This window comes from Bos indicus x Bos taurus, chromosome 5 (genome assembly GCF_003369695.1).
Source record: "Bos indicus x Bos taurus breed Angus x Brahman F1 hybrid chromosome 5, Bos_hybrid_MaternalHap_v2.0, whole genome shotgun sequence".
In the NCBI taxonomy this organism is placed as follows: Eukaryota; Metazoa; Chordata; class Mammalia; order Artiodactyla; family Bovidae; genus Bos; species Bos indicus x Bos taurus.
Window position 1 is genome coordinate 88066608 of NC_040080.1, and position 25570 is coordinate 88092177.

The 25570-nt window shown below is 38.9% G+C and overlaps 2 protein-coding genes across 7 annotated transcripts in view; one reads left to right on the forward strand and one right to left on the reverse strand.

Moving 5' to 3' along the window:
• The window catches only part of SENP1 (SUMO specific peptidase 1), a 52408-nt gene extending 36363 nt beyond the window's left edge, over positions 1–16045 (reverse strand). The window contains exons 1-6 of one of the 5 annotated variants that reach the window (XM_027542692.1): positions 15805–16045; positions 11759–11806; positions 9716–9846; positions 8251–8335; positions 7371–7406; positions 3007–3166 (exon numbers count right to left, since the gene is read on the reverse strand). In XM_027542692.1, the coding sequence (XP_027398493.1) occupies positions 3007–3166; positions 7371–7406; positions 8251–8335; positions 9716–9846; positions 11759–11806; positions 15805–16036 (692 nt within the window). In that variant the 5' untranslated portion in view covers positions 16037–16045. The other 4 variants (XM_027542696.1, XM_027542694.1, XM_027542693.1 and 1 more) reach the window with 4 other exon arrangements.
• Positions 15901–25570, forward strand: part of PFKM (phosphofructokinase, muscle) — a 46093-nt gene continuing 36423 nt past the window's right edge. The window contains exons 1-3 of one of the 2 annotated variants that reach the window (XM_027542691.1): positions 15901–17186; positions 18069–18191; positions 19608–19720. Coding sequence is in view for 1 of the 2 variants with exons in the window: in XM_027542688.1 (XP_027398489.1) it covers positions 17105–17186; positions 18069–18191 (205 nt within the window). In the remaining variant the exon portion in view is untranslated. The remainder of the gene's footprint in view (positions 17187–18068; positions 18192–19607; positions 19721–25570) is intronic. The other variant, XM_027542688.1, reaches the window with a different exon arrangement.

The following is a 25570-nucleotide window of genomic DNA, read 5'->3' on the forward strand; positions in this document are numbered from 1 at the left end:
TCACTCTAATCCAGAGGTCAGCCCAGCATCACTAACAATATGGTTGTAGGTTTTCTAATGTGATGTAACACAGTATCAGCTTTTATTCAAGCAAAAAATCTAGTTTATAAAATACATGCAGGAGAGAGGACAAAATAATGATACTATGAGGAAGCAAGGTGCCAAATCCAAAAGGTAAAAATTATGTAGAAAAACATCATGTCATAAAAAAGGGGGTGCTATTCTGTAGAAAAGCTTTTGTATACATATATATATATATATATATACACACACACACAGTATGTGTAATATGTATATTTTAGAAGATTTATGAGTTTTTGGCTAACCAAAAGAATTTATGACATTTTGATTCCATAATTGTTTGACTTAGAATGAACAGAATGCTAGATTTCTAACTTACAGTCACTGAAAACTTTGATATAGTTCCATGTATTTTAGGATCTGATATTACTGCTGAAAGTCTAGAAAATTTATTATCTTACTGATTTTTTTTTAAAAAGTTATATTAAAAAAAATTGAATGAGGCTTGAAACTTCTAATCCAATTCTGATAATATAAAGAAATACTATTTTGTAAAAAAAAAAACAACCAAGAAATTAACAAGTGATAGAGTATTAACTACAGATTTTGTTCAAATTTCACAAAATGTTATGCTATTTTTCACTATCTTATTCAAGACTCCACGTTGTATTCAACTGCATCGAGCAGCTTCAGCTGCATGCAACAATTTCTAGTAAATTCTCTTTTCATTTTTACGCTATTACAAATATTTTCTAATTTTCCTTGTTATGGCTTCTTAGATACACTCATCATTTAAAAGTGGACATTTAATGTCCAAATACATGGGATTTTGTTTAAAGTATCTTTAATATTAATCCCTCATTTTGATACTAATTTCTCATTTAAATGCTTTCTTCTCTGCAATCACCCTTTAACTTTATTGAGGCTTTCAATGGCTAAGTTGAAGAACTCTCTTGATAAATGTCACATTGCACCTGAGAATATGTGGGTTATTTTCAAATATCTTTTGATATTGACTTCTAACATAATTCCACAGTGATAAGAGAGCAGACTCTATGATTTCAGTACTTTTAGACCATGAGACTTTTGCTCCTAGCCTCATGTCCCTGGATGCACACACAGAGCCTCCTGGTTCACAGTCCACGGGGCTTGAGTAGAGTTTGTATCCTACCACCGTGTGAAAACTGTATAAATCTTAATCATGTTGAACTGGTTCATGGCGCTTTTCAGGTCTGCTATATCCTTCTACTTTTCAGTATATTCATTCTATTAATTTTTGAGAGTTTGATACTGAAACTCCAACAAAAATCTTAATTTATCTACTTAAAAAATAATTATAACACATGATGGAACTATACAGAAAAGCAAGTGCTATTCAAGACTGTAAGAAACTGAAGGGGGATAACTACCGATACAATTCTAGATTGTACAAACTAGCTGTAAAAGGATAAGGTTTGGATAAACTAGCTGTAAAGGATACTTTTGGGTCAACTAGGAAAATTTAAATATAATTTATTCAGTGTACAAGATAAAATGTACTGAATGAAAAAAGAGAAGATGATTGACTGAAAAAGATTACAGAGGAGTATGCACACTATGAACTCATTTTTGGAAAAAAATGAGTGTAAACAGGAAAATATCTGGAAGGATATATATATTAATGTAAGACATTACAAAGGTGATCTCTGGTGGGAATATGAAGTTTTTATTGCTTATTTTGTGCTTATCTGTATTTTCTAACTTTGTACAAAGCATGTGCCCTGTTTCTATAATAACATTATATTAAAAAATAGCAGTATGGCATTATTGGGTAAAAAGAAGCAACTTGCCAAATGATGCATACAGAATATCTTTAATGAAGTCAACATATTATACATTCTATAGTATTACATAGCATACATATCATTCGATATATATAAGTAAGAGAGAGTGAAAGAGAAATGAACACAGGAAAAGATTTGGAAGCAAACACAAGAAGAGGAAGGGAGTAAGACTGTGAGTAGGGGTCAAGGGATTTTTGGCTTTATTGGCAATGTTTTAATTTTTACAATGCAACTGTATTAATGAATTTTTTTATATTAATGAATTCTTTTATAATTTTTTTAAATATTAAGAAGTAGGGAAGACAATTCCTAGGGGTACATGTTTCCAGAGGTCATGTGCTAATAATCATAAAATAAAAATTATCTGGTTGGTTTCAACCAACACCAGAAAGCTTAGCTTTGACTAAGCAAAAAACTAAATGACCATACATGTCTAAAATCTATCACCAGAGTAATATTTAAAAATCATAAATACCATATAAAAAATTTATTAACATAAAGTATTTGAGGGGAAAGTTTCTAAGCCAAACTTCATCTGCCTTTAATAATCAGAATAAATTTGGTGAGGGAATAAGCAGGGCTTGTAAGTTAGGCTAACTACGATGGAAGTTCTTTATGCATCTATTATCTAATAGAAATAGTGGACCCAAGTAAAAGGCTGCTTTGGATGAAGTCAGGTCTCTGCTCATGTCAAAAGTCTGCAAAATGTGGTTTCTTTGCTATTAAAGTTGCAGAAATTGATCCATTTTCACTTTGGCTGTCATCAAAATTCAGCACCAAATACATTAAAAGTTGAAAGTACAAAATGAATTTGTCCACATATTTGTACGAGTAGTAAAGAACCCGCTTGCCAATGCAGAAGATGTAGGAGATTCAGGTTCAATCCCTGGGTTGGAAAGATCCTCTGAAGGATGGCATGGCAACCCAGTCCAGAATTCTTGCCTGGCGAATCCCAGAGACAGAGAAGCCTGGCAGGCTATAGTTCATAGGGTCGCAAAGAGTCAGACATGATTGAAGTGATTTAGCATGCACACGTATGCACTATGGTTTAAAGTTCAAAAATTGTGTTACTTCTTAAAAGTGCCAAAGTAACAACTGTCCTATGGCCATTTTCCCTTATAATGGAGAAAGGGCTTGTGAACTAAGCAGCCAGAATACTTACCTTGAGGTCTTTCGGGTTTCGAGGTAAAGACTTCGGCTGTTTCTTGATTTTTGTAAAGTTGAACCTGATACCGGAGTGGAATTTCTCCACTGGCCATTTGCACTCTGGCCAAAGGTTCTTAGGTCTCCTGAGCCAATAAAACTGTCTGAGGAAGTGTTGTCTAGAAGAATAAAAGTTTGAATAAATTAAACAAATACCTACAGTGGTTCTCCATATGACTGCAACCATGTCCAATATTGTATTCCAAAGTAATGTGGCATATCACCATGTCTCTCATGGAAGAAAGATACCAGTCTCAACTGCCAGCAAAGTCTGCAGTAAGGGAACTTCTACAAACTATAAGTGATTCAGCCATACTAACCTGAAAATTGATGAAGGAGCTGAATCCTGCCACAGCCATGTGCCTTATCTGCATCAATGTGACTCCGTGGTGTCCACCAAAAGTCAACATTTTACCCCAACTATATCTTGCAAGCACTCCCAGGCCTGGGCCTGAAAGAAGGTAGGCCAGACCAGTAAGAAAGCAGGTGGAGGGCCAAGGAGAATTGTAATTCAAATGAACAACAGTTATTGCTTAATAAGCAGCTGGTGTCACTCTGTTTTTAATTACCGTGTTCACAACTCAGGGGCTCTGTCTAAGAGCAGAGATAACCTAATTGCTGCTTATTCTGGCCGGCTTATGGCAGGAATGACCCATCATGTGCATCTGGTTCTGGTATGATAACGTCAGTCATTGAATGTTATGATCAAACATATCAATACTCCGATACTTGTTACTGCAGTCAGACTAAGTGAGGATTACTTATTATTTCAGTTTTATGACTTGTGGCTTACAAACTGGGGTGATAAAAATCTTTCAGGTTCAGCTAGGAGTAGGATAATTTTTATATTCTCCTCTGTCCATCAGCAGGATGGGACAATTTAAAACAACACCTTCAAAATAAGTTCAGATGTTAGCTTATGTGACTGAGGAGCACCAGTGGAAAGATGAAAATGTTAATTCTCTACTTTCAGAATTTTTGTCTAATGCCCACATCACTTTGAAGATCCTCTTTCAAAGCATATTACTATAGAATTTTGCACAATATTATGTATTTGCTGTTTAAATTACTTAATGTAGCTTTTGATACTCTTATCTAAAAAGTAAGGCAACTGACAAAAATACTAGTTTTGTAATGTGGATTTTTTTGATCAGGATTATCAGAATTTAGGGTAAATAAGAGAAATAAAAGAAATAGTCAAGGGTGGTATTAAGTACCACCATTACAGTACCAGTGTATGACGTAATAATTAAATTTATTTTCATAATGAATTACAACTTTTTTCCTCTGCAGCCAACAACTATGCTTGCCTTGACATCTATTACTATTACTGTAAAAACAGAGACATGAGGCTAATGAAAATGAGTTTCATTAAAGGACCAGAAAATCATTATCTTTAAGCAAAGTAATAATGATAGAAATCTGTTTCTCATACTTTTTGCTAAAATTTGATTAGGGAATGATCTAACTTGAGCTGTCTACTTGAAGAATAAGTCTACTAAAAAATGCAAATTTGAGACTAAGGATAAACCAGAGTAGCCTCTTTGATGGTATCTGACAGATGTCACAGGTTTTTTTGGCTTTAAAATTAAAAGGAAAAAGCACAGGATCAAGCAATCTATTTCACCAAAATCACTCAGTGATATTACTGAACAATGCTCTACTGCTGATGTGATCAAGCAAAGCTACAGAGGGACCACCAACAGGAGGCTGCACTCTCTTTTAGTATTGTCATCATTAAGAAGTCAGATTGCAAATGCCATAAATAAGATTACCTATGTATGTGTGTACACACACATTATTATAGGGGAATACACCAAAATTTTAATTTGGTGATGGAATTACAGGTATTTTTCTACTTTTCTATACACATTTTCTATAGAGACAGGCAATATTTTTATGGACACAGTGAAATTTCACATTAAAAAAAAGTGTGTCAGGCAATCACTTACTATGAAAGTAACCATCAGTTGCTCCTGTTAAGTTTCAGGTTTATTTAGTTCTTATGAATACAGGATGCTTCAATTCATCTTACCTACTAAATGTCAGTTTGGCAACCTAATTTAACATATTTTACAAAGATAAGACATTGATAATGATTCTAAGCATGAGCAAAATCATTTCTTTTCATCTTAAGCTACTTTTATTTAAGGTTTAGAATGTTTTAAATTTTTTTCCAATTGTGCTCTTAATAAAATCAAGAGGTCTTGAAGTCTGGTCAATAGTAAGTTATTAAAGTGAAAATGATACATTTCTGCTTTCTAAATTTTTCTTTTAAAATCAGCTTTTAAAAAAAAAATCAGCATTTTACATGGTCTGATCTTGGAAATATTTTAAAAGCTTGATACAGAGAGGCAGATCCAGTAAAGTGTAAATGGGAAGCTGTAGACTCTAGATTCTAGTTTGAGGCTTTCCTGTGTTTGTTTTCACCTTAGTGGAGGAGCAGATGATAAGAGAGGAGACAAAATCCAATATGGTCATGATGAGGAGACTAAGGCAAGTAAACTGAGGACCCATGTCTCACCCAATCAAATCAAGGTGAATGACCACAGAAATTAACGTGAAAATTATCAGAAAAGAAAAGGAGATAGCAGAAACAATATTCTACAGGACTTGCAATAAACAAGAATGGGTGTAGCAAGGCAACAAAGTAAAAAAAAAAAAAGTACACAGTAAAAAGATTTGAATTACAGTTTTCAGTATTCAAAAAAAAGGATACAGATCTTTGGCATTCACAGATTTAAATTTCTAATTGTCAGAGAGCAACCTTAGCGGTCTGTGAAACACCATAAATTTGTTTGGTCACAGACTAGATTATATTTGGCAGAGGCATAAATCTGAATCCTCTGCTTCAGGTTTTAATTTAGAAAATGGATGTAATGGCTCAGCATCTCCATTTAATATGGTTTTATTACTCATTGTTGATATTCTCTAGTCATCATCACATTTAAAGTAACTGTTACAAATTTTTTTCTTTTCCTAAAAGAAAAAAAAATGGCCTTTCAAGTGAGAGACAAAAACTCTGACATAAGATTTTGATACAGGGATCAACTTGTGGTATGAGGACAAACAGAAAAATAACCCTCAAGAATCATGTAACTGTGTACAAAGCCAGCAATTTGTTAAATACCACCACAGTCAAGAATATAGGGACCTGAGATGATCTCAGAAATATCCTTTGTGAATATCAAGGGTCTACCGAAATTTAAAAGAAAAAAGCTAAAAACAAATGTTTTTAAGTTATGTATTTATAATAGCTAAAAACAATGAAGGTGAAGGGACCTAAACCATAAAGAAAATAAAGGAAATGAAGATACATGCCCGTTATCCTAAATCACAGCCCCTTGGATTCAGTTGTATTTCTACATTAAAAAATTTTTTTGAAATTTTACAAAGATAATCTGGCATATATTATGTAGTGCTTCTAAGTATAACCTGAAGCAGCACCTTGTTATTATTAAACACATTGATATATCTATAGTGACATTTATAAATATTCGTATTTACAGAGATTTTTTTAAAAAGCAAAACATAAATAGTTAAATATCAATTCATGTAGTTCTTTGCCAAGAAAAGAATACAGCTCAGTCTTGATGTCAAACAAATTACGATAAAAATTTTTGGTTTTCAGAGGCTTTTGAATTTTGGGATTGGACATAAAGGACTGTGAATGTGTATATAAATCCCATGGGTTATTAGAAATCAACAGAAAAAGGTAAATATGAAGAGTAATAGGTAAGCAGAATACTTTTTTTTAAAAACTAGGTTAACAAAAGATGGTATGTTTTGAATCATACGATGTGTACATGGATATATACTGACAAAAAAACAGAAATGACCACAGAATTAAGTAAGAGTTGAGTTAGCCAGGAGATAGTGAATATAATTTGAGTATAATTTTCTATATATGATTGTTTATTATTAAATGTAATTAATATTAAAGGAAATTACTTTAAACTGAAACCAAATATTCTGTCCAATGGTAAACCAGCAAACAAAATTACAAGCATATATAGCTTGAGTTCAAATGAAAATATTAATGATCTGATTTCATTATCCACTCAACTGTCCTATTTGTAGTATTAATACTAATGACCTATGAAGCCAGATTTCAGGCTCTCTGCTTATCAGAAAGGACTTTTCAACAACAATGATGGCAGAGTTACTTTCTGAAAAAATTAACTGATTTTTCTATACAATTAAGCACATACTATGTGGAGACCATTTCCCACCCTGGGAGAGGAAATCCAGTGCCCAAGGTAAAGAACCACCCACTAAACGATATTTAAATATAATATAAATCTCAAAGAACATCATACTAACGTCTTTTTAGGGGAGGAGATCTCATCTTGCTGAATCCTGAGGAAGCCAAATAACAATAATTATTATTTGCATTTCATATTTATTATCTCAATTTATCCTTATAAAAATCCCACTGAAACAAGTTCAATGGTATGGCTAATATTCCCATACTTGTGGTCAGGTGAGGAGATGAAAGCATGAGGAGTGAAAAACTTTGGAAGACCACTACAATCTTCCTGGGTCATGCTGCCAGGAGGCTAACCAATAAAAAAACTCTTAAGTTTCCCCAAGACAGAGCCAGATCATTGCAAATCCAAACCTTAAGAAGGGGGCAGATGAAAAGTAAGGCAGGCCAGGGGCCAGGAGTAGCCTAGAGAATGCTGATTTCTGTTATGGATCACAAGTTGAAAAGGCAAGCCCTTGAATATGCAAGCATGGCTGTGGCAGGTGCTAGACAGAAACACGTAGTGAACATTTCCTGCCCTAAAGGAGGGACAAGCTTGGGTAGAAATAAGTTTTCAGAATTTATGGTTTTAAGCCAAATACAAATAGGCTAGCTCTGTGCTTTAAATCAGTACAAAACAAGTATCCTTCACATTACATACACATATCTTAAAAAAAAAAAACCAAAACCAGAGTTGTACTGCTTTTTACAATGGCATAATAAGCAAGTAGGAGAACTGATTCCAAAAAAAATACTTTCTCTTTAAAAAATGTTCGGTTGAGACTAGATTAGTGAAGTATTATAGCAACCACAAATAGCTTACTAAAATGATGTTTTAGTGGAAAAAATACCATTTTGCTTTTGACAATGTTTTCACTTTTAGAGACAGTAAACACAAACGATTTGCTAAGAAGACTGAAAGGTAGGAATGCCTTGACTTCAAGTAATGTGTCATACCTGAAAAATAGTTTGGACTATAAGCTGCACTTCTTGTAGAACAAGTGTAAGACCGGTCCAAATTTCCTCGCCTGGAAGGTAAAATCTAAACAAAACAAAAGATTTTTAAGCCATATTTTTTAACAATAAAATGCAATAAAGATTGACACTAGGAAAAACACACAATTAGACAAGATTATGACACATTTCAGAACAATTAAATATACGTATATATATAATAAACTGCATGCTAGTAAGAAAGGAAGACACATAGACAATCTGATGAAATGACTAAGGCTTCAAGGGGAAAAAATGGGAAAATATTTGTTAAACAACTTAGTTCATAGAATGCTCATTACAAGGTAATATGTATCTAGTATATCCTATTCTCAAAGCCAGCTGTATCACACAACAAAGCAGCTGACAAAATCAACCTGGTTTTGACTCTTTTGATGACAGGACAGTTCTTAATCAGGGGTGCTCCTGTACCCTAGTACAAATCTATAAATGTGGAGATATGTATTCAGTTATCAAAATGATTAATGGGGTCAGATGCTACAGGTATTAAGTGCCCAGGGGTTTGGGATGCTAAACATTCTGAACACAGCAAAGCTGTGTTCCTAATGGCTTCCTACTGAGAAAGATTGCTTTATTAACAGTGATCCTCAAATCTTAATGTGTATATAGATCAGCTGGAGACTTTTTAAACTATAGATTGTGATTCAGTAGGTATGGAATAAAGCTTGAGATTCTGTATTTCTCATAAGCTCTCAGATGATGCTGATGCTCCTGATCCCTGAGAAACTAAGCTTTATAGAACAGAGAAATCTGAGAGCTGTTGTATATTTTCAACTTCCTCCCATTTAACGCTCAGACCCATTTAACGCTCAGAGATTTCAAGACATCAGTTTAAAAGATCACTGATCTGTGTATTGATAAATAAAATATTGAGGAATAAAGAGTTTTCTAAAAGGTACCATTCTCCAAGAATTCATACATAGCCTGGTTCTTATCTTAACTTTAACATATCAAACAAAATTCCAAATACTAGTATGCAAAAGTTTCTCAGTCGTGTCCAACTTTTTGTGACCCCATGGACCATACAGTCCATGGAATTCTCCAGACCAGAATACTGGAGTTGGTAGCCTTTCCCTTCTTCAGGGGATGTTCCCAACCCAGGGATCAAACCCAGGTCTCCCGCATTGCAGGCGGATTCTTTACCAGCTGAGCCACCAGGGAAGCCCAAGAATACTGGAGTGGGTAGCCTATCCCTTCTCCAGCAGATCTTCCCAACCCAGGAATCAAACCAGGGTCTCCTGCATTGCAGGCAGATTTTTTACCAGCTGAGCTACCAGAGAAACACTAGTTACCGATTCTAAAAAGTTTACATATTTGCCTGTGTTTTCAAGTGTGGCATTTAAACCCTATCAGATGAAAACTTAAGCCTAAATAATACATTAATTAAGGAAAGAAAATTATTACTAACCTGATGGTCAGAAAGTGAAAGCTGGTCCTCTGAAAAACCTGTTTGTGACAGGAGATGGGTTTTGAATATGGAGTTGTGGTTCACTAAGGTTACTTCTCCAGCATCCATCCTCATCCTATCAGCAATATCATCTGGGGAGAGTCCAGATTAGTTCAAGTCACATAATGCTTCAATATTTATTTTTCCATGAACCAATCTTTTCACCTAATAAAAATGAATTCTCCCAAACACCTCTACAATCAAATAAAACCTCTCTCCTTCACAACTATTGGCAATCTCAAAATGTCCCTGTCAAAAAAAAAAAGAGGCCCACGTGCAGAAATTGGTTAATTTGGAATTGAGATCATCTACTAAACAGTTCAAGACTTGTACAAGAATAAAAATAGCTTAATTCAAAGTTTTAAAAACAATGAAATCTTTCCAAAAGAAAATTTTGATTTTTTTAACTGTAGAAAAAATTTTAAATATTAAAAAAATAGGGAAAAATTTTACCATTCAAAACAAATACTCTTAACCCAGTTTATTTCCTATTTCAACTCAAAAAGGTACTGTAAAATTTAATCCATGTGAAAATTTTTTCTGCAAAAAGCATAATTTATTCATATAGCTCTTAACAGACATCAGCTCAATTACTGTAATACTGTGGCAGAACCTTACTTTTATAACCATTTTTGAGGGGTTTATTACTATAAAAGAGCTAGAACAGAAAAAAATGAGAGGAAGGGAATTCAGTGATTCACACTGTTAACAGCAATGAGAGAAAAGGGAAACAAATGACCAGGAGAAAGAAGAGAGACTAAGCAAAAGGAGAAAACAGTAGAGAGAAGACTAATGTGGACTTTAAAGAAACACATGCGATGTTATAAGACCTAACTGTACAGGTTTTCCACCCTATTCTTAAACTGACTACTAGTCTTGACCTTATTTATATTGGTCTCATTACAGACATAAACTACTATGGACAAAGGGAAATGTTTCAATCACAATTACTTCTCAATGCTACTAGCTAAATGAAATTAAAATTTTACCTTTATCAAATTATTTATCATATAATAAGCAGTATGAAGTGAAGTGAAAGTCACTTAGTCGTGTCCAACTCTTTGGGACCCCAAGGACTATATAGTCCATGGAATTCTCTAGGTCAGAATACTGGAGTGGGTAGCCTTTCCCTCTTACAGGGGATCTTCCCAACCCAAGGATCAAACCCAGGTCTCCCGCAATGCAGGCAGATTCTTTATCAGTTGAACCACAAAGGAAGCCCAAGAATACTGGAGTGGGTAGCCTATCCCTTCTCCAGCAGATCTTCCCAACCCAGGAATAGAACCAGGGTCTCTTGGACTACAGGCGGATTCTTTACCAACTGAGTTATCAGGGAAGCCCATAACACACAGTATAACACAATATTAAAGAACCAGTCTGCCTGAGCTTAAATCCTGGCTTCACTAATTATAGTTGTGTGATCCTAGGCATGTTTCTTAAATCTCTGTGTCTTAGATAATAACAGCAGCTACTAGATGCTACTGCTCTTTAGTGGCTAAGTCGTTTCTGACTCTGCGACCCCATGGACTGTAGCCCACCAGGCTCCTCTATTCATGGGATTTCCCAGGCAAGAATACTAGAGTGGATTGCCATTTCCTTCTCCAGGGGATCTTCCTGATCCAGGGATCTAACCCTTGTCTCCTGCATTGGCAGATGGATTTCTTTACCACTGAGTCACCAGTGAAGCCCACCTACTAGATACTATTAAGTATTTTAAGTACTTAAAAAGCCTTGCACATAGTAATACTTGGTAATATGTATTTGGCTTTTTAATACAATGAATGAGAAAATGCTTTAAAATGTTACTATAAAGAACAGCCCAACCAAAAGAAAATTGTTTGATATACTGTATTATATAATTAGGACGAGATCTCCTTTAAAATTATTATTAACACAAAAATCCAAATATTGAAAATATTATTAAGCATAGATGCAAATATTCTTTCATTCCAGCTTAACTAATTAGAGTAAAAGGACTGAACACTACTTCATAATCAGTCTTACCCATGTCAGGTGTTTTCACATCACTGACTTCAGCAAAGATACAAAGCCCTATAAAAGAAGACAGAAAACAGAAAGATTACATTCTGAAACATCTCTTTCATATAATTATAGAACATGAAGCCACTCAGAAGTGGTGCTTTTATTCTTAGTGAAGGAAAAAATAAGATGGTAAGGCAAGTTGATGGGAAGAGAATGGAAACTAAAACTAGCCTAAGGTAGTTCCAAACATTTCTGCAACCTGTGCTATACTAAAGAGCGATTATGGGCTACCCACAGAATACTACAGCACAAAGCGGGTCAGGAGAGCCAACACTGGAGGTTAATTTGCATAGGATCATAAAGTTAGTGACAGCACTGAAATTACAACCTAAACGTTCTTCCCAATCCATTGCTCTATCACCTCATGCTAAACCATTTTATAAACAAGTAACAGATCTTACAGCAGTCCTATTAACACTTCTCTTCCCCATGTCTTACAGGCCAAACAAAAAGCAATAAGACATTCTGAGGACAATCAAAGAACTCATCACAATTGTATTAAATACCCCCCCCATCATTAATCAAATGGTTACAAATCAAAGCCCTTTTGCCTATATGAAATTTTCTCCTCGATATGTCTAATTTGCCCAGAAAAAGAAGTTAAAAGCCTAGCTGGTGGAACTAGCACATCCTTGGACCAAGGCTTCTTGGAAGATTTACAAGGAGATGACTAGGGGTGGTACACGTATTTATTCATAATCTTATCACATATTTTTTAAAAGACTGAGCACTTCACCAGCCACATAGCACTATCAGAGCTTCAACCAAAGAGACTGAATGACAATACCAGGAACCCTTTATGGTCCCAACACTGAAGTGCACACGTTAAGGAAGGCTGCTTGAGCTTTTCTTGGCATAGGTATAGACTAACTAATTATCTGATTGCCTAGTCTTGCCAGGGGAGTTTCCCAAAGAATTTAAGTCTTAGATTAAGGCTTCAAATATATTTCCAAATGCTCAACTTACTATAAGGTTTCTATCTGGTAATTCTCCAGATTATTCTTTCCCCTTCTTTCTTTTTTAATAAAGCCAAATTCCCTGGGTCCCCTATTAAGGGGAAAAAAATCCTATCAACCAATAAACTAGCAGTGACTTTCTCACATTTCACTCTTTCAAGCCATTCCGTAATTGTGACCACTAGTTTTTTTTGGAAAAAAAAAAAACAAAACACAAAACCCACAAAGCTGTATTTTCAATATTTATCGTATTTAAAGTTTCAAAACACACCTGTTTGGCTTGGGTGGGAAGGGGTGAGGGGACATTTATTTCAGGGTTAGTTTTAAAATATTTCCTCATTTTCTACTGTCTAATCATTTCAGCACTTCCAAAGATCTCTAGGACACTCTGCCTCTCTTTTCTTCCTGTCCACCAGTTGCCCCCAGTTCTGAGGGCCCACAGGTCAGGAGTTACCGCTAATCTTTTTGTTATATTAAAAGGAATGCCAATTTAAAAGCCTGGTGCCCATTAGAACAATCCCATGTTAACTTCCTTTGCACTGGTGAGATAGAGGTGAAAGGGAAGCAAGCAAGAAATCAAAGAACATTGGAAATTATGTCCAGAGAGGTTTAGTAACTTGCCTGAAATCACAAAGATGGGACAAAGGAAAGACAAAAATCCAGGCATCCTCACTTATAAGCAGATGCTCTTTCAACAAACATCACAATATTTCACATCCTTCAACATATCCTTATTGAAGGATTCATACACTTTGGCAAGATAAAGGTAATCCCTAGCTAAATCTGGGGAATCCACACTTTTTTAATGCTGCTGCTACTATTTGGTCACCAAGTCCTGACTCTTTCGACCCTGCAGATTGTAGCCCACCAGGCTCCTCTGTCCATGGCATTTCCCAGGCACGTCCAGCTTCTTTGGTGTACTTATGCTACTTTCTTTTTGCCACTGTGCAAATATAATGGGAGAAAGGATATTTTACCCCAAGATCCAACATGAAATGTGGTCCCTGGAAGTTCTGATGCCACCAAATTCTTTCAAGCATGAGACATTTTTCCTTCTAAGAGTATTCTAGTACTTAATTTTCTACTTCACATCAGTCATTTAATTAACGAAAAAAATATAAGTAATTACAGGTATTCAGTTGAGTCAGATAAGTGGCTGAGCACAAGATAACAAAAAATCTGAAAGAAAAAAAAATGATGGCAAAGTCCTGACAATAACAAAACGTAATGAGTATAGTAAGACATACATGCAAAGAGGTGATTATAAAAGTGAACGTTTAGAGCTACCATGAAGCTATTTGAAAGTATATACTGAGGAGAGGCCCTATACAATTAGCTTTTTGCAGGACCGAGATGTAGTAAGAATAATTTCTGATATGACAAGGGTGTGGAAGTGATCATGTGAATCATCCTATTACAAACTCTGGAAAATTATGTATATGAAACAGTCTGCACTATATCATTATGCAATTTTTGGTTGTCTTTCACATTTCAAAAGGCATCACTCAAATTAGACTCTAACACCTTAAAATCCTTAAAAAAAGGATTCACTTTCTTTCACACACACAAACATTTACTGTGCACCTATAACACAGAGTGGACTGGGGATACAAGGATGAGTATGAACTGGTCCCTGCTGCTGAGAATCTCACTGTCAGAGGGAGGAAACCAGATTCATCAACAGATACTTAAAACAAGATAATAAAGCTGGTGCAACTGGTAGAAGGTGTAGGAGTCAGGTATAGAAAAGGAAAAGACTTCCAAAGCAGTAGTCAAGAATTACATCACCTTAGCTTGAGGTAGAAGAACCTGTTTTTTAATTCATTTGCTGCCTCTAGATCTGTCATCAGATGGGTGATAGGAAGACCATCTTTGCAGCTGGGATAATTAATTGGAATTAAGTAAGAGTGAGTGAGGCTTCTCCACAACAAATGAGACTTCCAACATGAGACTGAAGGAGAAAAGGGAATCTCTAAACTAGCAGGTTAAGGGATCATTCTTAAAGATATGCTTGAAGTTTCACTGTAACTGTAATTTCAAGTTCAGTGTAATCTATCTCTCAACAGGAGCCCTTAACACAAATTATCTTTATAAAGATTTAGGAGATGATACGATCTAAAATCATCCAAAACCATCCACTTGGAAGAAGAACTCTAAGTCAATTAGTTGGGGGCCTCGAAAAGGCATAAATTTCACAAGAATCACCACCACCCCAAACATAAAAAGCAAACAAACGTGAGGTGAAACGACTTTAACAAGGCTGACGAGAAAGTGATAAAGCAGAGAGTTATTGCCAACAAGATAGTGGAAATACTGCAAAGGCACCGATAAACAGAAATCACCAAGCTCGAGAGAAACTGGGTATATATCCAGAGATCACGTTATAGGGGACACCAAGAAAGAGACGGTTCAAGGGAATTACCAGGAGGCGATAAGCCAGGTAAGCAAACGGCGGCAGTTTAAGGGGATTTTCATAACCTGGGCAGGAGAGTCCAGACGTTTCTTTCTGGTGGTGGCACTAGCGGTATCACATCTCTGGGAGATACCACAGAGTAAAAGAGTTGGAGAAATGTTTACATGAGACGCAGAAGTAGTCGAGAAATATCTTTCAAGCCTCAAGGAAGGCGGGAGGTGAAGCACGTATAACAGAAAAGCTGAGCTTCCCGATGAAAACAGCTTTCCCCTGAGAGAAGACCTGCTCTGGCGGGAAAGCCCCTAAATCCCAACCGGCCTTTTCCTCACGAGTAGGACTAGGCGCTGAGATGGGGCCGGCCGTGACCGTAGGGAGACGGCCTCTCCTCGACCCCGGAGAAAGAGGCCTCAAGGAACGGCCTCGGGAAAGCTAACTAACGGCCACCCGCCAGATCGCGGCCTCGGACAGCAGGGGGGAGAGGTGGTCCCAGGGGGCGGGGCAGAGGAAAAAGCGCACTCCCCACAGCTGTTCCCGCTTCCGTCCAGCCCAGCCTAGGCTGCAGGGCCCGGGCCCGCTCTGCCTCCCGGTCAAGGCTCCCTCCATCCTCACCCCTCCCCCAGCTTCCCGCCGCCACTCACCGAACCGGAACCGGCTGCTATGCGAAGGGGTTTCCGGCCGGGCGCGGAACGCAAAACCCGGGAACCGCCGCGAACCGGAACCGCCTCCACAACACCGGAAGAGCTGTTCCGAGGCTGCGGAGGAGGGGGGGGTGGGGCGAGAGGTCAAAGAGCAGAGTTGAGGACCCGCGGAACGCCTGCGCAGTGTGGCGAGGCCTGAGACGCCAAGGGAATCATCTAAGACTGTAGTCATAATTTCCTCTTTCAGTCTGGGCTTTTTCTCCCTCTCCTTGTTAGAATACTGTTAGTGTGCCCATCGTCCTTCGATTTTCTGTGTTCCCTCGGCCCCCTTACCGCCGCCTTCTGGTTCCGCTCCGCGATTTCTGCTCACGCTTTGGTTTCCATGGCAGCTTTTCTCTCTGGCCCTTGAACTGCAGGAACCGGTAGCCACCTTGACAGATGTAGACCTGAGCTAAATCTAGCTCTGGCAAGATTCATGTTTTAGCGAGAATCACAAAACGTTAGTGCTTGTAGAGGTTATTGGCCATCATTTAGTCTACGAGTTTCAGAGAAGTGGAATCATTTCCCAAAGTTACGAAGTACATGGCAGATCTGGGACTAGGAAACAAGTTTCTTAACTTGCAGTTCTGTACTCTTTGCAGCCTATCATGCATGATTGGCTATTGGGGAAAAGGTGGGGCGGGGGACAGCTTGGGATTGGCTTAGGCTAGACTCTGGAAAAGTGGAGAAACTTCCAGAACGATGGACGAGTTTGAAACGCTCCACAGGAGGTGTGAGGAAAGTTATCCCGAGATCCATCCCAGGATTCTGCTCTCTGAAGAACTAGATGACCATGTTGTTGTTCGTGGGACTGAATTGATTAACATTTATTCTCTATTTCTAAAAGAAAATAATGAGAAGGCATACGTTTGTTCACTTAGACTCGTCACCGAGTCCCCCAGCTTGGTGGGCCTCAGGACCCAGGCCCATCTAGAAGTCTTGGAGAAATGCTTCTGAGTAAGCACTCTAGACCCAGATGACAGCCACAGTCTGAGGTCAGACTTGGCTGAACTGGAGGCCTCCAGCCTTTAGCTCCTCTCAGCTGGTGGAGAAAATACTTGCTGAGTTCAGGATATCTTGCCCTGTCGAATATATAAAAGTGCATAGTATGTATCACTTCATATGCTGACATTTTATAGTATCAGGACCTAAGGCCTATTAGTATTGAACATACCTGGTCCATGTCATTTTTGTCCATCTTAATTATTCCATAGATCTGTTGATTTGCATTATATTCTGTCTCTATTTCTAGGAGGCAACCATGCGTAAAGTGGAATTGCATCTGAAATTTTTCATGTGTGTAACTCAGTCTCGCCAGTTAGTCAGGACTCCTCAGAGAACAGGTATCATTGTCTCCTGATCATATTCCAGTAACAGAATGGATTCTCTTGCCAGGAATCTCAGTACAGGATATGAGACTTACTAGTGGGAAAAGGCAATGGCACCCCACTCCAGTACTCTTGCCTGGAAAATCCCATGGATGGAGGAGCCTGATGGGCTACAGTCCATGGGGTTGCTAAGAGTCAGACGTGACTGAACGACTTCACTTTCACTTTTCACTTTCATGCATTGGAGAAGGAAATGGCAACCTACTCCAGTGTTCTTGCCTTGAGCATCCCAGGGATGGGGGAGCCTGGTGGGCTGCTGTCTATGGGGTCGCACAGAGTCGAATACGACTGAAGCGACTTAGCAGCAGCAGCAGCAGTGCAGAGGCAGTCTTTAGCAGTCAATTGATCTTGTTTATTCCATTCTCACTATGATAAAATGTTTATGACTGAGTCCTGTCTTTTCCCTTCACAAGTGTTAGGTGAGATTTTGGTCTGTTATGCGAGGATAGTCCCCAGGCGGATAAGAAGGACTTGGGAGTTGAGAGAGAACAAGATTTATAGCACATGTGCTGGTAGTAGGTGTATTAAATGTATGAACACTCCACAACCTATAAGATAAATGTAATCCTGAAGGAAAATGGCTTTCTCTTCCACCCCAGTCTTAAAGTTCCTACGTATGTGTTCTGCTTTCACCTCTTTTATGTCACCTCTTTTACCACCTTTTGGAGGTAAGATAATTATTGATAAGAGCCATCACTTCTCTAATTTTTTTCACTAGATTTATGCATAAAATGCCCTGGACAGCTAGCTGAGAGCCATAGAGAAAGTGAAAGAGAATAAAGAGCACTCTCCCCTGAATCCCACCTTGAGGATAACCTAGAAATGTTTTTTTCTCAGCTGAAGAAGCTTCAACTTCCAGCATGCTCATGCAAAAGCCACCATCTAGGACAGATGTCCTGAAGAGTCTAGATACCGTGGATGATCCAGACACTGTGGAAGGCATACCCATTTTTGCAAATGGTGAGGCATGTGGTTAAGCATGGGGGAGGAATGTGGAAAGGGAACATTGGAAAGTGAAAAAATTGTGAATATCATAAATATGGGTAGACACACTGAATTTGAAAAATTAGTTAAGACACAAGAGAGACAATTGTGTAGGGTGGGTGGGGAGTGGAATCTGTGAAACTGTAGAAAGAGGGACAGTTCCCTCTATGAAGAATAGCTTAATTTAATCAATAGTAAGTCATTTGGCTTCCCCGTAACTGTAAGCTGCTAATCTGGTTTATCTTATTATTAGGAACTTTGACATATAAAAATGTGAAAGACATTTAAGAAAAAGATTAAATTAAGGAGTTATTATATCACAAAGTTATTCCAAATATTGTAAAAAATATTCACCTTCAGACTCCATTTAATAACACATTTCTTGTGAATATTTTAAGTAGTGTACAACTCTTAAGCAATTTATATGAAACACATTTCTGAATGTGTTTCTGTGTTTCTTCTCAGCTTAAATATATCTGTAGTGGAGTCAGTTCATTGCAAACATTTATTGAGTTCCCACTATGTGCCCAATAATATACTAGAAGTGATAGAGAGGTTGTAAATGTATATTTTTACATAAATGACAAGGACATGACCTTGTCACTCTCTCAGTAGTTTACAGTTTGGAAATGTTTTAGAGATTAATTAGTCTAATTCCTTATATTTTTCAAAAAGAATTCAGGTCTAAAAAGGTTTTCCTCAAGAAGTTAAAAAATTCTTTGGTGTAATCACTACCAGCATCTATGAAATATATAGCAATATTTATTCAATAATTTTTTAGCACTTACTGTTTGAAGTAATTGTATTAATACTAGTCTCAATAGGAGATGAGAAAATGAACTAGATGCTTTCCCTCTCGCCCAGAAACTGATGATCAAGAAGGGAGATAATATGAGACAGTGTGTAACTCAAAGAGCTTGATAACTTTGGTTCAAAATGTTGAATTTCAAAAGAGGATGCCTTGGAGATGTAGACAAGGGAGGGGCCAGCTGACTGCTTTGGCAGAGCTTCACTGAGCTCCAGTATGTTGGCAGGGCATCATGGGGCAGGATCCAGTCCTAGGCTTTGAAATGGCTTACACTGTAACCCAATTCAGTCTCCTCAGTGTTCTGAGAGCTAACCAGACTCACAGGCAAATGGTTTGTATACAATAGTCCCAATTTATTAGGCTACTGGAACAATATGTATCCATATATGGCAACTGTGTGTGGTCTGTGTCCCTTTAATCAGACTTGCATTACCCATACATAAAAAGCTGCTAGGTCAAGACATAAGCCTGGCTGGTGGACTTGTCCTACAGTTTCCTGAATTTGTATAGATTATTTCTTATTTGCCTTCTTCTTCCCTGCTTTTCCTATTCTCATTTTGCTCTATACCTAATACTCACCTCAGACCCCCTTTGCTCTGATGACCCATTTGGACCTGCCTCTGTGGTTTGAACTCAGCATTATCCCATGGACAATATTTTGCTGTTCAACTTCTGCCTTTGAGCCTTGAGGCCTCAGGTAAGAGCTACATTTAACCCTTCCAGCTCTCCCATTAGAGACTGAGAATCAAATATCTTCCCAGTTTGCCCCATTGGGACCTCCATTCCTCCTTTTCTGCCTTTCTCCCTGCCTGCCTCCCTCCTTCATCCCCTGCTTCTTTCCTTCCTTATTCCTTCCCTGCTTTCTTCTTTCCTCTCTACCTCCCTCATTCTGTCCCTCCTTCTTTTTGTTCCTTCCAAAAAAACTTGTTTAGGATATACTATGTCAGGCACTGTACTTGGCACTGGGCATAAAGTAAACAAAGTTAGTACATTGCCTGCCCTCATGAAGTTTTGGGTCTTGTGAGTGTAAGGCAGTAATTACATAATCACACACATGCTTAGATAATTAGAATGATGCTAGTACAGTGAAGGAAAATAATACTCTATAATCAGAGTGCAAAACATGGGATCTAACCTGGCCCAAGAAATCAGAAAGACCCTTTCTTACGAAGACTCGAGAGATGAGTATACATTAGTCAGGGAAAGGGGGAAGAAGAGTTTTTAGAAAAAGGGACTGTAGGCTCTAAAATGAGAAGGAGTTTGGCTCATTGCAGGAGTAGAGAGGCCAGCACAACTTGAGGGAGGGGAGGAGTAGCTGTAGCACCAACTCTGAAAATAGCGGAAGAGCCAAATCGTGCTCTCCTTCTAGGTCTTACCCCTCCAAAGCTATTGGAAGTCACTAAAGAGTGACAGGGTCATATTCATGTTTTAAAACAATAATTATTTTGTGGATGCATTGGAGGGGGCAAGAGTGGCTACCTGCTTTGGTGGGATGGGTAATGTCCCTGTCTTGCTCAGTTCCTCACATCTAGGCCATGCAGCCTTGTAGGGCATGAGTGAGGAAGTCAGCCATCAAATAGCATTGAGGTGAGCCCAGAGCTATTGATGCCCCCAAATCCCCAGACCCTGGCTTGATGTCCCTCTGTGGCTGCTGCTGCCAGCCTGAAAAATTCACAGGGACTCCATTCAGGATGTTTTGCTCCTTCCTTAAGTGAAGCTATATATGGAGGTGCTGTGCTCTGCTCCTCAAGAAAAATGGAATACATTTTGCTTCCAGTTTCACACCAGGCAGGCAGGCAACTCCCTGCCCATCAGTGTAGACAAATCAGCCTATACTATAATGAGGCAGGCTGAATGTGTATGTGTGTGCTTCTGGCCTATAGAGGACTAGTTCTCAGCATAAGGAAGTCATTTGATCCTGCACTGGGGCACAGCAAGGGAGTGAGTTTCCTAGGCCCCTGACCTTTGTAAAGAAAGGTGGTTAGTATTCACAGATAGCTGAGGTTGTGGGATGACTACTTCCATGACAAGTATGGAGAGGCAGTAGGCAGCTTGGTGGGCCAGACTACAGTTCAGCAGATCCAACTGCTCACTAGGCCTCAAGCTTAACTCTGAAATAGTGGAGCTGTTTCAAATCATAAAAGATTATGCTGTTAAAGTGCTGCACTTAATATGCCAGCAAATTTGGAAGACTCAGCAGTGGCCACAGGACTGGAAAAGGTCAGTTTTCATTCCAATCCCAAAGAAGGGCAATGCCAAAGAGTGTTCAACATACCGCTCAATTGCACTCATCTCACATGCTAGGAAAGTAATGCTCAAAATTCTCCAAGCTAGGCTTCAACAGTACATAAAAGGTGAACTTCCAGATGTTCAAGCTGGATTTAGAAAAGGCAGAGGAACCAGAGATTAAATTGCCAACATCTGTTGAATCATAGAAAAAGCAAGAGAATTCCTGAAAAACATATGCTTCTGCTTTATTGATTATACCAAAGCCTTTGACTGTGTAGATCACAACACACGGTGGGAAATTCTTAAAGAGATGGGAATACCAGACCACCTTACACCTGAGAAATCTGTATGCGGGTCAAGAAGCAACAGTTAGAACTGGACATGGAACAACAGACTGGTTCCAAATCGGGAAAGGAGTACGTCAAGGCTGTATATTGTCACCCTGCTTGTTTAACTTCTACGCAGAGTACATCATGAGAAATGCTGGACTGGATGAAGCACAAGCTGAAATCAAGATTGCCAGGAGAAATATCAATAATCTCAGATATGCGGATGATACCACCCTTATGGCATAAAGCGAAGAAGGACTGAAGAGCCTCTTGATGAAAGTGAAAGAGGAGAGTGAAAAAGTTGGCTTAAAACTCAACATTCAAAAAACTAAGATCATGACATCCAGTCCCATCACTTCATGGCAAATAGATGGGGAAACAATGGAAACAGTGACAGACTTTATTTTAGGGGGCTCCAAAATCACTGCAGATGGTGACTGCAGGAGTGAAATTAAAAAAGATGCTTGCTCCTTGGAAGAAAAACTGTGACCAACCTAGACAGCATATTAAAAAGCAGAGATATTAGTATGCTGACAAAGGTCCATCTAGTCAAAGCTATGGTTTTTCCAGTAGTCACATTAAGATGTGAGAGTTGGACTATGAAGAAGGCTGAGTGCCGAAGAACTGATGCTTTTGAACTGTGGTGTTGGAGAAGACTCTTGAGAGTCCCTTGGACTGCAAGGAGATCCAACCAGTCCATTCTGAAGGAGATCAGCCCTGGGATTTGTTTGGAAGAAATGATGCTAAAGCTGAAACTCCAGTACTTTGGCCACCTCATGTGAAGAGTTGACTCATTGGAAAAGACTGATGCTGGGAGGGATTGGGGGCAAGAGAAGAAGGGGACAACAGAGGATGAGATGGCTGGATGGCATCACTGACTCGATGGACATGAGTTTGAGTGAACTCCGGGAGTTGGTGATGGACAGGGAGGCCTGGCGTGCTGCGATTCATGGGGTTGCAAAGAATTGGACACGACTGAGCAACTGATCTGATCTGATCAGAGCGCCAAAGAATTGATGCTCTTGAACTGTGGTGTTGGAGAAGACTCTTGAGAGTCCCTTGGACTGCAAGGAGATCCTACCAGTCAATCCTAAAGGAAATCAGTCCTGAATATTCATTGGAGGGATTGATGCTGAAGCGGAAACTCCAATACTTGGGCCATCTGACGCGAAGAACAGACTCATTGGAAAAGACCGTGATGTTGGGAAAGATTGAAGTCAGGAGGAGAAGGGGATGAGAGTATGAGATGGTTGGATGGCATCACCGATTGGATGGATGTGAATTTGAGCAAGCTCCGGGAGTTGGTGATGGACAGGGAGGCCTTGCCTGCTACAGTCCATGGGGTCACAAAGAGTCGGACACGACTGAATGACTGAATTGAAGTGAACTGTGCATAAGCCTCTTTTCTGTTCACTGATGGGCAAAAAGCCTTGGTAACCTGTGACTACTGAGCCCACTTCTTACTGGGCTGCAAATGGGGGAGAATGCCAGGAGAGCAGTGTTTCCACCATCTGCCTCTTCTGCCTCTTCCACCATCTGCCTCTTCCACCTGCTCCCCCAACCCCCAACCTAGAAGCATAAGACTTACCTATCATATTCTTTGCTTTGTCTAAGCTATCTGTCACCAACATTGCCTATGCCCCCACCTTCAGTTCCTTTGATAATACACTTAAACCTTGGCAGTTTATGCAGGCCAGGACATGAAGTTACCCCAACACTGTGAGCACAACTGATTTATACAAGTGTTTGCTGCCCACAACCTAAGTTCCTTCCAAACAGGCATACTTGCTTCCTACATCAGAGACAGGATTCTCCACATATAGATGCTATGCTTTCATGATCCCAGAACCTGTATTCTTGCTAAAGGAAAATCAGTGGGAGCTCTGCCTCTATCAAGATTACCTTCATCTCAACCTAGTCACCATTCAACATTGACCTCCCAAGGAACAACTCCAGAGAACTTGTGTTTTTTTTGCAAAGCTAAAATTCTCAGAGCTTTTATAGTGTCAACTAAATTGGAAAGATCACTGAGTAGGAAAATAGCCTTACAGATGCTTTTCTTTGAGTCAAATATTCAAGGATACCAGTAGACTCGAGGAACACTTTTGTTCATCTTCCACTGATTAATAGAAATAATTTTATTTATTCTCTTGGAGCACCCTATTCTGAATGGTTCCTTATTAAACTACCTCTCAGTTAACCGTCTCATTTCCCTTTGAGGGAAATGTATTTAAGAGTCTAAAGATATATCCCTTGGACTTGGTAAACTGCTCGGCCTTTCATGTTATGCTCCATGAGGTGTCAGCAGATTTGAAGTAGAAGATTCACACCCAGTATTGTCTTATATAATGATTATTTGTCATCTCTTCCTTGATAACCCTCAAAATTTGCTTCTTTAAGAAAAGAAAAAGTATGTCTGGTTCAAGCTTGAGTCTTCATACCTCAGCTAAAGACTTCATTTACCTCTGTGCTTATCAAGACTTGAAAGTGGTGCTTCAACTGTGGTGGGGGTCATCTTGTTACTGTGACCTCTGCTTGAGCTGACTTTCTTGAGAAGTTGATCCTCATTGGCAGAAATGACTGCATAGGAACCACCCAGGCCTTTGAGACATGCAGCTTTATTCTTCAAGTGTTGGTGTTCCTAGACCTCCACAACTTAGAACAATAGTTCTCAAACTTTATTGCACATCTGAATCACTTGGAGGGATTGTTAAAGTGCAACGGTGTGCCTCAGCCCCAGAGTTTCTCATTCAGTAGATTCCAAGTCGGGCGCAAGAATTTTCATCTCTGACAAGGATCCAGGCGATGCTGAATCTGCTAGACTGGAACCAAGAACCTTTAATTAGTGCACTGGGTCAGAAACTTTAATACTCATTGCTAGTAGAGGCTGCAGTGTGTCCAGCGGTCATCCTATTCCAACTCAAGCTCCAGTGTAGACAGTGGTTTCTTGTTTACACCCAGGATCTGTCCTCAGGGAGCTTCCATTCTAGTGGAGGAAAACAGAGAAATAGCATGTTAGTCAGGTAATAACCAGATGAGACCCAGGGCTTGTGTAGAAGTGAGAGGAACAGGTAGATACTTGTTTTAACCCAGAGAGAGATGTTTCACAGTATGAATCCACCAAATCATAGTAACTCATTTTCAGTTCTGGTTCTAGTCCAAAGGACGTCTTGGTGATCCTCTGGTATGATACTCCTAACTTCTTCCAGCCTCTGACCCTTTGCATTTGCTATTCTCCCCCATCCAAACAACAGCATGGTTTTCTCTCTCGTTTATTCAGACTTCTTCCTGGAATGTCATTTCAGCAAGATCTTCCCAGAATACCCTACTTAAGATGGCACCCTTGTTGCTCCCCTTCTTTGCCCTGCTTTATTTTTCTTCAAAGCACTTGTCATCACTACTTGACTAATTTGTTCATTATCTGCTTTCCTCCCTATTATGTAGGCTCCATAAGGACAAATGGGATGTGTTTTTCCAATCCTGGATCCCTTTGAGTCTAGAATGGTGTCTAACATGTAATAGGTACTCAATATTTGTTGACTGAGCACATGAAACCTATAGTATGCTATTTCCTGTTCTCCAGGGCTAGAATCACACCCGGATAACTGGCATACCTACTTCTCATTCCTAGATGTCTTGGGATACTGTCACTAGCTATCTTCTCATCACAGTGGTCTAAATATAGATATGTATCCTTTCCATAGTCATGACACCATCCTAGTGGAAGTGAATGGACTCAGGAGTATGCCATACAACATCCTCTTTATTGTCTTTAATCTATACTGGCCTTTAGTAATCAGTGTTCAAGCGATCTGTCCTCAAGAACTGCTCAACTTCCTCGCAGTACTGTCTAATGTTATCCCAGTTTGAAGGGTCCTCTCCAAAGCTGTCTATCTCTTCATTTCCTACCATTACTTAACAGGGTTAATGCATAGAGTATATGAACCAAGGTACTTTAGAATACCTCAGCTGGTTTACTCAAGTGCTCT